The sequence below is a fragment of the Fusarium odoratissimum genome (assembly GCF_000260195.1).
Source record: "Fusarium odoratissimum NRRL 54006 unplaced genomic scaffold supercont1.35, whole genome shotgun sequence".
Classification (NCBI taxonomy): domain Eukaryota; kingdom Fungi; phylum Ascomycota; class Sordariomycetes; order Hypocreales; family Nectriaceae; genus Fusarium; species Fusarium odoratissimum.
Window position 1 is genome coordinate 274,618 of NW_022158718.1, and position 12,413 is coordinate 287,030.

Below are 12,413 nucleotides of genomic sequence, written 5' to 3' on the forward strand. Positions count from 1 at the left end.
GGGTTTAGCATGGTATCAACGAATTCGTATGACAGAATCATAGCTGTGAATAGAATGATCCGCCCTTAGTCTCATGTTCATAAACCGAAGTTAAGTTTGTATGTCCCGACTATTCGAGAGCCTCACCAAAGCGAAGATTGATGAGTATGACCTCGGTATTCTGTGAACCAACTTGCTCCATTACATTCTCTGGCCTTGCGTAACTGGTAACGTTTTAATCAATTCCAGCTAGGCATGAGGCGCCTACGGAAGTGATCTCGTGAGTGGAAGTGAGCAGTTGCTCAACAGCGATTGGCTTGTTCGCTGTTGCTTCCCAATACGGTTAGCGCTGACCTTCCGCCCTCACCTTGGATCGATCACTAGTACGAAGCGGTTCGAACAAGTCACCTCTTTAGCTGTTCATTCGTCTGTTCGGCATTCTTCCTCTTTCAAACCTCGCAGGTCTTCAGCTACATCACGATTTGCGCCATGAATGCTCCAAAACCAGCGTCCCGAGGCCGAACCAAGGTGAAGACGGGCTGCGCAACATGCCGGTCAGTCAAGACTCCACCATCTCATGCTTGCAAGGTTCATACTTACCAAAAATAGAATCAGAAAGATCAAGTGCGACGAAGCTAAGCCCTTCTGTGAGAAGTGTGTCAAGACTGGTCGGAAATGCGACGGTTATGAGTCTGTCTTTAGACCCTTCTCCAGCCAGGTTCCCAGCACACCGCAGCCGATCGGCAAGCCAGATGCTGCAGCTTCAGGGCATAATAACGTTGTGGGAGAACCTCCACTGAGTACGGGCGACCTCAATCGTTATTTCTCGACTAAGACGATATTCGACGTTGAGCTGAGCTGCAATGAGGAAGCAGAGCAAGTCCTCGAAGCTAGCTTGACTAACGATTCAATACGCCATGCTCTGCTGTCTCTCAGGGCCCTTCGTGGAAATCTCGAGTCAAAGAAAGAAGGAGACGGATTTGAGACCGACGAGCAGCAGAGATTGAGCTACAACTTCGGCCTGCAACAGTATAGCAAGGCTTTAACGAGTCTTGCATCCAATCTCGCGTACCCTAGCCCCGACAGTTTGAAGTCCGCACTCCTTTGTTGTCAAGTCCTGATCAGCGTTGAGCAAGTCCGGGGGAACTTTGCTGCCATGGGACTGCATATAATTCGTGGACTGAACATCCTGCGCGAGTACCGCGCCAGACCGTACCTCACCGTGAATGGCCTGATGCCACCACGTCACAGTGGTCTGCCTTCCTTGGACATCTTTATTATAAAGTTGTTCGCTGCGCCTTGCAAGTTCACAGAACAGCAACCCTCAGAATCTTCGAGCATAATGACGCCGCCGGTTGAGACGAGGAGCGATCGAAAATTGGCGCCAAACATGCGAGCGGAACTTACAAAAGTCGCGACGTCAACTATTGCGCTTCTTGAAAGAGTTACAAAAATCCAATCGGACGAACAGGCTCATCCACTTCTTTCCGAAAAACAGGACCTACTCGATGGCTTGGACTCATGGCTTGGTGCTCTTGAAAGTCTTCAGAAGAAGACGCAACCAGGAGAGCCTGAGTCAATCTCCGACAACTTCTTGCGCATTTTGTATTTAAGCTTGAAGATCATTCTTCTGGGAACTTTAGAGACTTCACCAAATCTTGATGCCAGGCTTAGGGAGGATAGCAAGCAACTGCAAGAGTTGGCGAATCTCGTCAACAAACGACTGAAGAACTATGATATGCGACGGGGAATTGATAGTAGCTTAGCAGAGTAATCTCAATAGATGTATGAGTCATTAAATATCGCGATATTCTGTTGCTAAGTCCGTCACGAATTCGGAAGCCCGAGACGCGAGTTGCATCTGTGCGTGAGATGCGGCTCATCCCAGAGAAGCATGCTGACCGAACCGGCCAATTACAGGCTGACTCCGCTGTTTAGCCCAACATGCAGCTCCAAGTTTATAAACTAGTCATTGAACCATTAATACCTGTTTCATCACAATCAACTTCTTCTCATCATTCAATTTCTATCAGAAAATACTGTTTCTCTGCAACTTGTCGCCGACATATCCACAAGCCCCATCACACAAACCCTCCTTCTTCAGTCATGCATTTCCTCCTCCTAGGCGCAACAGGCCGAACAGGCAAATACGTCGTCTCCGAACTTCATTCTCAAAACCACACTGCTGTAGCACTTGTACGCGACGCCAGCAAAATTTCTTCTCAGCCTGGCCTCACTGTCGTCACCGGCTCACCGCTCTCCAAAGACGATATCCGCCGTGCTCTTACAGCTGCTCCAGGCTTGATACCGTCTGCGGCGATCATGACTCTCAACACGGTCCGAAAATCAGACAGTCCCTTCGCAGCTCAAGTTTCGCCACCTCGCTTTCTGGCAGACTCGTGCGACAATGCATGTGAAGTTCTGAAAGATGCTGGCATCAAGCGCATTGTCGTCATGTCAACAGCAGGTGTTGGAGACTCGTGGAGTAAGCTTCCGTGGGTGAGCAGAGCGTTCATGGGATGGACTAACATCAAGTATGCTCTGGAGGATCACAATCTGCTGGATAAGGAAATTCGGTCGACGGAAATGGACTGGACTCTCGTGAGACCTGTGAGGCTAGAATTTGGGAAGGAGACGGACAAGGATGTTGAGACGCTGGGCAGTGTTGGTGAAGGAATGGGTATGTCTGATAGTGCCACGCCGAATAGCGTGGCAAGGTTCTTGGTCAAGGTCGCAGTTGAGGGATCATTCGTTAAGGAGGCTGTTGTTCTCCGGAACTGAAGAGTATGACGAAGGTTTGGTCTATCGCGATCGAGAGCAACCAAGGTTTAACACAAGATTCACGATAATAATGTCAAGATCGAGAGTTATGTCACTGAGCAAATATCTCATACGCTGTCTTTATGTATCATGATCATGACCATTATATACAAAGTTATACAATTTCCCATATCATCCAACTTCAGACACTCGAAAAACTCAACTCTCAGTACACCTTGGTAACAGGAGTCTTGATATAAGGCTTCAGGCTAGTCTTTCCATTCAACTCCTCATCAATAGCCTGAACAAAAGCCTTGGCAATGAGGTCAGCAGCCTCGGGACTAGTATGAGTGTGATCCTTAGGATACAAAGAGTTAACCTTTGCATTACCCAGCTTCTGGTACATCTTTGTAACAGCAGCAAAGTGATCAACGTAAGTAACGCTAGGGCTGTTCAAAGCCTTGGCAGCGGTAGGAACATATCCCACGAAGCGAGGAGCACCAGGCTCAAACGTTCCAGTCTCCCATTGGTTGTTGGGAGTCTGGGAGCTGAGAATCACAGTAGCGCCCTTGGCGACGAGGGCTTTGGCGGCTTGTGAGACGTAGAATACGAATGTGTACACCTTCTCGCCCGTCTTGTCAGAGATGCAGACTTCTGTGCCGGCGCCGGGACAGTCGGAACGGTTGTTGTCGTTCTTCTCGGGAGAGCCGCCGTCGTTGTGGCCGAATTCAATGACGACGATGTCGCCTTTCTTGACGAGGTTCACGATCTCGGTGAAGCGGCCCTCGTTGGTGTAGGAGCGGGCTGAGCGGCCGCCGATGGCTTTGTTGACGGCTGTGACCGTGAGGTATTTGCCGATGTAGTTACCCCAGCCGTCGGTTACACCGTCGTTGGCTCCATTCTTTGCCATGGTGGAGTCACCTTTTCATCTGATCAGCGTCTATTCCGAGACCGTCGCTTGTTAATCCACTTACCAGCAAAGTACACTGTCTGACCAGACACGACCTGGAAAGCTCCAGCGGCGAGCGCCGCAAGCGAAAGAGACAGCTTCATGATGACTTGAGTTTCAGATAAAACACACTGACGAGAGGATGATGAAACCCAAGAAGTGCCCAGAGCCGTATATATCTACTTCAAGCCATGGAATTGCATCAATTAAACCCCCAAACTGACAATCCAGCTGATCATTCGTTTTACAAAACAAGGTTCGCGATCTAGACTCCGCGTTTACCTATTCTGGCGGCTCTCCGTCTGTGCCAAGCCTGATGAAACAGGGATATGAAGCCTTTTCCCACCATTCAGAAAACATATCAACCCCAGACAGCCGCCAGGATTGGGCCGGCACTTGGAATGCAGGTCGAGTAAGCCGATTGATGGAATCGAGGTATTAAAGTTCCGCTATTGGAAAAGATGCCATTTTGTTTGGGATTGATGCCACGAGGAGCGGTGCACTCGGTGATCTCGGCATTGTTTCAGCGATTTTTAGTGTCAAAGTTTAAAATCATTCGTTGAGGTACGGAAGGGTAGGGGAAGGTGTCTCGGGGGAATGGGGACCGAACGCGGGGATAGTGGCATATCATTTCCTTTTTGATCATAAGAACATTGGGGGAGATTTAAGCTTGGAAGGTGACAGTACGATGCTAATTGGGACCTCGGCTTTCGAGTAAGGCTGCTTTCTATAGGAAAGTGTCATGGAAAATGCAGAACACTTTAGGTCCTTGGTGAAGCGGTGAGATGAACCGGACAGAAGGAAGTTGTGTTGAATGGCGACGTCATGGTCTCCTTGCACATCGTTGGGTTAATACCTAGCTTATTGGTTTTGCACTCATATGGACATTGATGGGTATTGAGGTTTCGCAGACTTCAAATAAAAATTGACTACGAACTTGTGATAGCTGGGACACGAGAGACAATACCCTTGACAAATTTGTGGAAGTCTGAGCGGTGAACCGGACTGAGAGATCTCAAGCTTTTTTAAACAAAACAATGAAAAGAAATCAGTTTCTAACACATATGATGTAAATAAGCAGCGAGAAAGCTGAAAAAAAATTGCTGGTTTCCACTATGAAATGGTATGGCTCTTTATACCATTTTGCCAGTACGAGCTCACCCTAGAGTCGTTCACTTTCTTGAACAGTCTGCTATCGATAAGGAATCATGACAACCACGTCATACCTTCCTTATCGTCATGATACCGGTGATAAGTGATAAGAAGGTAACGATCGACAATGGTTTCAGGTACCGCGAGCAGCCCACTGTACCGTCAGATTTGTCCGAGCTCGTTATCAACGGGGCCGTCATGATCAGGAGATAGCTTCCGGTTCTAGAAAGCTTGTTTTCGTCTACACTCGGCCCACGTCGCTAATGGTGATGGAGACTCCATGGGAACACCGAATCTATCCTTCAAATTGATTACACAGGATAGAGGACAGCATTTACCATTGGAAGGCATTCGAGAGAGATAAAGCCGAGACTTGCATGATAAAGTTTTGCTTTAAATGAAATGCTAAATATGAGAAGGTGCCGCAGTTCTGGTTCAATAAGAGCTGACAAGATCCGAAAACTGGCTCATCATCCCCGTTCGCCAGCTTCCATCACAATCAATCCCAAACACGCTCACCAATCCCATCCAATAAAATCCCTACCATTTCAATCATCACAAGCATGAAAGAGCCTCTTCCGCCCAGACCCCTTAATAAACCTCCATGAAACGAAACGAGCACTTTTCGCAAAGATTAAATACCCCGCCAATAGCAGCCTCGATATTTGAAACAAACCCACCGACCACCATCCTTTTCCGTTGGCGCGCTTGGTTTTACAGGGATTGTCTAGATCCACGGAAGGAATGAACGTTGATGGATAACTTCACTCGCAGGTCTTGTAACACAAAAGGTCTGAGGTGCCAGTACCCTTGTAGATGTTCCTTGCTTTTGGAGGGAATTTTCCCGGTTGGTGTACGTATGTTCCTGTTTATCGGACATTAAGGCGTATTGCACTGGATCCGCTGATCATCGGGATGTAAAAGATATATAGTATCACAATGTTCGCTGTGAAGTGATTGTGTTCAAGCTACGCTCTTTGTCGCTGCCTTTCTTTCTTTCCCACCGCCAGTACGGTGTTTTCTCTTTCCTACCGCTCGCGGTACATTCCATTCTTTCAACTAGACCCTGGTGGTCTATCCTCACTCTCTTGATTCTTTAAACACATCCATTCATTTTTCACCATGCGCCTCACGCTCTCCAGCATGGCAGGCCTTCTGGGCCTCGCCTCCGCCCAAGGTCTTCGATCCTCCGCCTACACCGATCCCAAGACGGGCATTGACTTCCAGCGCTTCGTCGACGATGGCTACAGTCTTGGTATCGCTGTCCCTGAGACTCTGGGTAAAGATCTCATTGCTCAGATGGTGTTTCCTCGTGAGAAGGAGGGTTGGGGTGGTATTTCGTTCAGAGGCGGTATGGTTGGTGGTCTGCTCTTCGTCGCTTGGCCAAATGGCGATGATATCGTTACGAGCTTTCGTATGGCGAACTCGTACGCTAATCCTGATGTTTACACCAACACTACCGTCAAGGCTACGCCCATTCCTGATGGTACCTTTATCAACAGCACTCACGTCTCGTATACTTTCCTCTGCGAGGGTTGTGTTGTTGAGAAGACTACTTCGTTGACTGGCGAGTCTCCTGTTGTTGGATATGCCTGGTCGTCTATTGATGTCGATACCCCATCTGATCCCGAGAGCGCTCTGAGCTACCACGGTGCTGGTTTTGGACAGTTCGGTCTTGATATCAAGAAGGCTGCTTCTGCCAAGTTTGCTACCTGGGCTGATATGGCGAAGGAGACTACTCCTGCTCCTGGAACTGGCACACCCGGCGTCCCTGGAAACTCCACCACTCTGCCTCCCACTACTTCTAACGTCACCTACGATGTTATTGTCGTTGGTGGTGGCCCCGCTGGTATCATCGCTGCTGAACGTCTCGCCGAGTCTGGTGCTAGTGTGCTACTCATCGAGCGCGGTCCCGCTAACACCGTCGCTCTCGGTAACGCTGCCCAGGCCCTCCCATGGAACAACACCCTCACTCCCTACGACATCCCCGCTCTCGGCAGCAGCATGACCAGCATGTCTGGCACCAAGTTCTGCAGCGACACCGCTTCCACCGCTGGTTGTCTCCTCGGTGGATCAAGCTCCATCAACGGCCTCAACTTCATCCACCCTCCTGAGCGTGACTTCCAGCGCTGGCCCAAGGGCTGGAGCTGGGCTGACCTCTCCAAGGCCGCTGATCGTCTGTACGAGCGCAACCCCGGTACTACTTCTCCCTCCGACGATGGAAAGTACTATGATGATCGTACCTACACTATCCTCTCTGGATACTTGAGCGCCAAGGGCTGGAAGGAGGTTGACTCTATTGAGGAGCCAAACGAGAAGCACCTTGTGTACTCTCGTCCTTCGTGGTCTATCAAGAACAACATGCGTGCTGGTCCTGCTCGCACTTACATGCCCTTCGCCAAGAACCTTCCCAACTTTACTCTCAAGCTTGAGACAAAGGTCATCCAGCCCATTCGATCCGGCAGCAAGATCACTGGTGTTCTTACCCAAGGTGCCAACGGTAGCAAGCAGATCATCAATGTCAAGGCTGGTGGTAAGGTCGTCCTCGCTGCAGGTGCCATGTCGACTCCTCGTCTTCTCTGGAACGCTGGTATCGGCAAGTCTGATGCTCTCGCTATCGTCAAGCAGGGTTCTTCCAAGACTGGTGTGACTCTCCCCGCTGCTTCTGACTTCATTGACCTCCCTGTTGGTCATCATCTTCAGGACCACGCTCAGGTTATGCTTCAGTTCAAGACGAAGAGCAACTTCACCGCTTACAAGTTCAACAACATCGCTACTGAACCTGTCAAGTCTGACTTGGAGCTTTACTACCAGGGCTCTGGCCCCATCACCCAGGCTGCTCAGCGCATGCACCTCTGGACTTCTGCCAAGGGCGCCGATGGTCGCGTTCGTTACCTTCAGGGTACCGCTAGTGCTATGGCCGACGGCATCATCACTGTCCGCACATTCTTGACACACGGTACCAGCACTGTCGGCGAGCTTGGTATCACCGCTGGTGGAAACACCGTCCTCAACACCAAGCCCTGGTTGATCGACCAGGAGGATCGCAAGGCCATGGCTGACTTTGTTCAGTACTGGCTTGACCTCACCAGCGGTAGCAACTCTACCCTCTCCTACATCACCCCCGGTGCTACCGTTGATGACATCCTGGCTACCAAGATGATCAGCGGCGATCACTGGATGGGCAGCGCCAAGATGGGCGTTGACGACGGTCGAAAGGCCAACGGTAGCGCTGTCGTTGATCTCAACACCAAGGTCTACGGCACCGATAACCTCTTCGTCGTCGATGCTTCCATGCACCCTGATCTTCCCACCGGTAACACTCAGGCCATCATCATGGTCGCCGCTGAGCACGCTGCCGAGAAGATTGCCGCTCTCAAGGTCGGCGGTAGCAACTCTACTGTCCCTGAGCCTATCGGCTCTGCTCCCACCCCCGTTCCTACTCCTGGATCAAAGTGCAAGCGAGGTCTTCGTCGTCGTCGCGCTGCTCGTGTTCCCATGGACTTTCGACGACGATCGCTTTACTAAGCGATGATAGATGGTGGAAATGGATGAAATTCAGTGAACATATTTTTTGTGTACATAGAAGTTAAGGTAGTTGTGAATCTATGAGTGCTTCACAGAAACATTATCGTGTTGTCGCGTGTGCAGTTAAAATAGAAACAATAAATTGCTAATAATGGCGCTCCCTGTCAGCATTTAATCCCCCCCGTAATTCTTCCAGTTTATGAACTTCTATTGGACAGTCTTACCTCGGCTTCGCGTTCGCGTTCGTCATAAGCTCGGGATCGGGCAGATTAACTATCCGATTTCCTCTGGTAATCAAACAAACTCCTCGTTCACCAGAACCACCGAGTTTTCACCAAGTTCCACTCGGAACGAGTGCGAGATCCCACTTCTTCCAGAATCAACGTTTCACTGTTCCTTTACTGCCTTGTGCGTTTCAAGGTCGTCTTTTCAATGGACGGGGAAACGGACCAGGTCAAATCCACTCGCGTGGGGTACAAAAAGTCCCGAAATGGATGCATACGTTGCAAGAAGCGGCGAGTCAAGGTATGCGATTAGAGTCGGCTGTCATGACTAGTGACACCTGTCTAACTGAGTAATAGTGTGACGAAGAGGTCCCTTGCTCTGCGTGTGTTAGGCATAGAGTTCGGTGTAGCTTGGAGCTTGTCAAATCGGATGACTACCAAGAACAAAAACCTCTGACCAATCGCTCTCTCCAAACACCCAGCCGCAGCCTCCCAGCTGGTAGTCCAGCATCTCTATTATCCGGCTCTTTATTCTCAAGTCCTCTTGATGAACCTGACTGCTGGGTTTCCACCGCCGAGCTCATGCTTCACTACACTACCGTCACGTACAAAACCATGGTCTTCAACGACAGAACGATCCCGACCTTTCAGCAATCAGTACCCCAAGTCGCTTTAGGATATCCTTGGTTTCTTCGACAAATATTGGCCTTCTCAGGCTATCACCTCGCTCACCTCCGCCCCGAGAAGAGACAATTCTACCTCCTACAAGCATCAAAACATCAGAATGCTTCTCTGCATGGACTCAGAGAAGCACTATCCGAACCAGTCACTTCATCGAACTGCCACGCTCTATACGCCAGCACCACGTTTATAGTAGTCAACAAATTCGCGGCATTTCCAAACTGCGACGACTTTCGAAGTCATGGGTGCTCCCAACCTGTTCAGAGTCTGATGGAGATCTTTTCTCTCGTCAACGGCATGGAGGCCGTTCTTCATTCACCAGGAGCCGCGGATCTCAGAAACGGTCCTTTGAAAGAGCTTTTCTGTGAGACTCCGCATCAGCATGTCAATAGCTACCTTCTTCGCGGTCTTCATGCAAGATTGCCCGAGCTTGCACGGCGGATATCGTCAGACTCGATGGAAGATCAGTCCAGAGCTGTGCTGACTTCCGCCGTCGTATCCATCACTGGTTGCGTCAATGACGCGTTTTCGAATTTGTACAAAGTATCACCGCCAGAGCTGAGGGTCATCTTCTCGTGGCCCATGTCTGTGTCTCGAGATTTCTTGGATCTGGCTGTGTCGGGACACCCGTTGGCTCTTGTCATTCTGGCGTACTACGATATTCTACTGTACTGGGGCGAAACGGAGTATTGGTTCTTTGAGAACTGGGCAGAAACTTTGATCTCTGCCATCGTGGAAAAGGTCAAAGGTTCACCGTGGGAGGATCTTCTCAATTGGCCGGTTGAAGTCATTTTACACCATTAGTTGATGCATGAGCACCAAGCCGTGTGGAAAAAATGAGGTCTCATAATAATGCCGGAAACTCTTTGAAGCTCAAGTGTTTTCATACGATCGTGAAGCAAATATTTGAACATTACACGTCCTGCTAATCTTGAAATATTTATGGCGGGTTCTGCATGCAGCTTACCTTTCAGCTGCTGCGACGACCCATGTCTGGGCTGTCTTAGTTGCCAATACCTACAACGTCAACCGAATGTAAGGAATCTGAAGCTTCGGGTAATATGCAGTTGCGCCGTCAACCATACACTTGAAATACTCCGTGAACGAAAAGGTCTTAGTGAACCCCGACTTATTGAAGGTCTTGGTGACTTGCTTCGAGCAAGGCATGGCCATCTTCGGAATCTTGGTCCATCGCTGGTAGCCAATGGCACTCGGCTCCATGACAACGCCAGACTTGCCAGGGCCAAACGATGACTTGACGATTTGGTCATCGTACCGCTCAAAAGCTTGCTTCATAGCAGAAAGATGTTCATAAATATCCCTCTTCATGACAGTCTTCATCATGATTATCTGCCGCAGCAAGCCGTCGTTTTCGGGACGTTCCTTGATGTTGAGTTCTTTTTCTATAGCGTCGGAACTTGAATCGCTCACATCCACCAATGATTTGAATGTTGAGGTAACAAAATCTCGGTTTTCGGCCGAATAGCCCGCGTAAAAGTCAACTATCCACCCTATTTTTCTTTGAAGGAGGAATGTGCGGTCGACGGTGGGTACGAACTTGAAAAGATCTTGAACAGTTTGAATTTCGCCTCCTCTGAACAGATCAGCACTTTCAGACTCTTCTGGGAGTTCTTCGGCGGTTTTGTTAGCATCCTGTGCCTCCTTAATGTATGTTGTAAGTAGGTTGTTCGATGTTTCCGGAACACTCATGTAATAAATAAGCTGAGTGTTATTCACTATATCGCCTACTGTAAGATACTGTTAGTTGCTGTGAGTGCTAAGTGAACTCTCGTAAGCCTACCTTGCTTGAAAAAGGAGGACACAGCAGGTCCATCACAGCTGCCGAGCTCAACACAAGAGGTTTGGTTGGCATATTCAAATCTGGATTTGAAGCCGAGGAAAGGCGACCCGAGCTTTTGAGACGCCAGATTAAAGTCGTTGGAGATAAGCAGTAGGTTTTGGAGAAAGGGAACCCACGGAACGAAGAGCCCCTTTCGGAACTGCCGGGCAATCTCGGCCATGTATGGGGTGAAAAGATTTTGAATGGTCTCTTGAATCTGCATGCCGGTACAAGAGGACCCTGGCTTACAGGATTTGCTTATAGCCATAAGCTTAGAATAGCTGTCTTCGTTGATCTGAAAGTCTGTTAGAGCGATGGAATAACGGGGAAGCTGATGTAAACTGAACATACCTCAGGCCCCTCGATGATAAGCACTTTCTGCTTTGCCTTGGACTGGAGTGTCTTTTTGACTTTGTCCCGGTCATCAGCTGTCTGGAAGCCCGACTCATTCATACACTACCAGCAAATGCTGATTAATAAATATCCAGATATTGAACTTAGGAGAGCTTACTTTTTGGACCTCCACAACTTGGCCAACATCCTTTGAATCTGCGGGCGACAAAACTCCCTTCTCGAACGACTTGAAGCCTGATGTTGCACTTAATTTACCAATACGGGGAAAACATTGGCAGATTGCAGAGGAGGACTGAATGAAGTTGTCGCCTTGGGGCTGACCCAAGATCTTTCGCACAGTATCGCAGAGGTTGACCTTTTTGGTGAGAACTTCCAAGCCTGTAATGACTTGCTTGGTCGTATCAATCCATCCTCCTCAGCGTCAATGGGTATGTCTACTAGTTAGGGGAAGAACCCTACCTGGAACACATCTCCATGCATCACACATGAGCTTCGGCTTTGTTGGAGTAGGACAAGGCTTCTTGTATTTCTCCTTGGACTTGCATTCGTCGTACTAAAGCCAGATAATCAGCGAGCCCTTGGCTGTTAAGATGGTCGAGATGGGTACCTTTTTATCAGGGACTGTCTTCATGGTAACATTGACACCATAAGGCACAGAAAACTCGAACTTGCAGGTTGACAAGTTCTTCAAGCCTGCGCATGTCTGTTGGAGAGTATTTTGTGCAGGTGCTGCCTCTGCGAGAAGGAACCATGGAAGCAGCTGAGGAAGAAAACTTTGTAATCTCATCTTATCTGCTAGTGTAGTGTTGTGAATGTTATGAATGCTGTTGCGGCACAAAAGTGAGTGAATTAGGAAGAATAGACTTTATTTATCTAGAATGCTGGACTTTTGGTAGCGTATTTTGTTCACCAACATTTCTGAAACTATTTGCTTTGCATATCTGAA

General features: G+C 49.0%; 6 protein-coding genes across 6 annotated transcripts; 4 read left to right on the forward strand and 2 right to left on the reverse strand.

Moving 5' to 3' along the window:
- Positions 1-468: 468 nt before the first annotated feature.
- FOIG_13764 (uncharacterized protein) lies at positions 469-1,753 on the forward strand (the record flags this gene model as incomplete). Its single annotated transcript, XM_031214933.1, has 2 exons — positions 469-533; positions 589-1,753. 2 exons carry the CDS (start codon positions 469-471, stop codon positions 1,751-1,753), a joined length of 1,230 nt encoding a protein of 409 aa, XP_031055449.1.
- A 332-nt stretch (positions 1,754-2,085) lies between these two features.
- FOIG_13765 (uncharacterized protein) lies at positions 2,086-2,760 on the forward strand (the record flags this gene model as incomplete). Its single annotated transcript, XM_031214934.1, has 1 exon — positions 2,086-2,760. One exon carries the CDS (start codon positions 2,086-2,088, stop codon positions 2,758-2,760), a length of 675 nt encoding a protein of 224 aa, XP_031055450.1.
- Positions 2,761-2,840: 80 nt separating this feature from the next.
- On the reverse strand, positions 2,841-3,920 carry FOIG_13766 (uncharacterized protein). The gene is made up of 2 exons (XM_031214935.1): positions 3,714-3,920; positions 2,841-3,660 (listed from the first exon to the last, which is right to left on the reverse strand). Exons 1-2 carry the CDS (start codon positions 3,790-3,792, stop codon positions 2,966-2,968), a joined length of 774 nt encoding a protein of 257 aa, XP_031055451.1. The 5' UTR covers positions 3,793-3,920; the 3' UTR covers positions 2,841-2,965.
- Positions 3,921-5,640: 1,720 nt separating this feature from the next.
- FOIG_13767 (uncharacterized protein) lies at positions 5,641-8,551 on the forward strand. The gene has a single exon (XM_031214936.1). The coding sequence runs from the start codon at positions 5,963-5,965 to the stop codon at positions 8,366-8,368; it is 2,406 nt and encodes an 801-aa protein (XP_031055452.1). The 5' UTR covers positions 5,641-5,962; the 3' UTR covers positions 8,369-8,551.
- A 118-nt stretch (positions 8,552-8,669) lies between these two features.
- On the forward strand, positions 8,670-10,351 carry FOIG_13768 (uncharacterized protein). The gene is made up of 2 exons (XM_031214937.1): positions 8,670-8,893; positions 8,950-10,351. The coding sequence occupies exons 1-2, from the start codon at positions 8,801-8,803 to the stop codon at positions 10,075-10,077; spliced, it is 1,221 nt and encodes a 406-aa protein (XP_031055453.1). The 5' UTR covers positions 8,670-8,800; the 3' UTR covers positions 10,078-10,351.
- On the reverse strand, positions 10,291-12,254 carry FOIG_13769 (uncharacterized protein; the record flags this gene model as incomplete). The annotated part of the gene is made up of 6 exons (XM_031214938.1): positions 10,291-11,021; positions 11,075-11,408; positions 11,465-11,569; positions 11,625-11,881; positions 11,927-12,020; positions 12,075-12,254. 6 exons carry the CDS (start codon positions 12,252-12,254, stop codon positions 10,291-10,293), a joined length of 1,701 nt encoding a protein of 566 aa, XP_031055454.1.
- Between the last annotated feature and the right edge of the window lie 159 nt (positions 12,255-12,413).

Coding starts and splice junctions, on each gene's coding strand:
- FOIG_13767 (XM_031214936.1), top strand. CDS start 5,963: ATGCGCCTCACGCTCTCCAGCATGGCAGGCCTTCTGGGCCTCGCCTCC.
- FOIG_13768 (XM_031214937.1), top strand. CDS start 8,801: ATGGACGGGGAAACGGACCAGGTCAAATCCACTCGCGTGGGGTACAAA. Junction 8,894..8,949: donor GCAAGAAGCGGCGAGTCAAG/GTATGCGATTAG, acceptor ACTGAGTAATAG/TGTGACGAAGAGGTCCCTTG.
- FOIG_13766 (XM_031214935.1), bottom strand. CDS start 3,792: ATGAAGCTGTCTCTTTCGCTTGCGGCGCTCGCCGCTGGAGCTTTCCAG. Junction 3,661..3,713: donor TCAGACAGTGTACTTTGCTG/GTAAGTGGATTA, acceptor TCAGATGAAAAG/GTGACTCCACCATGGCAAAG.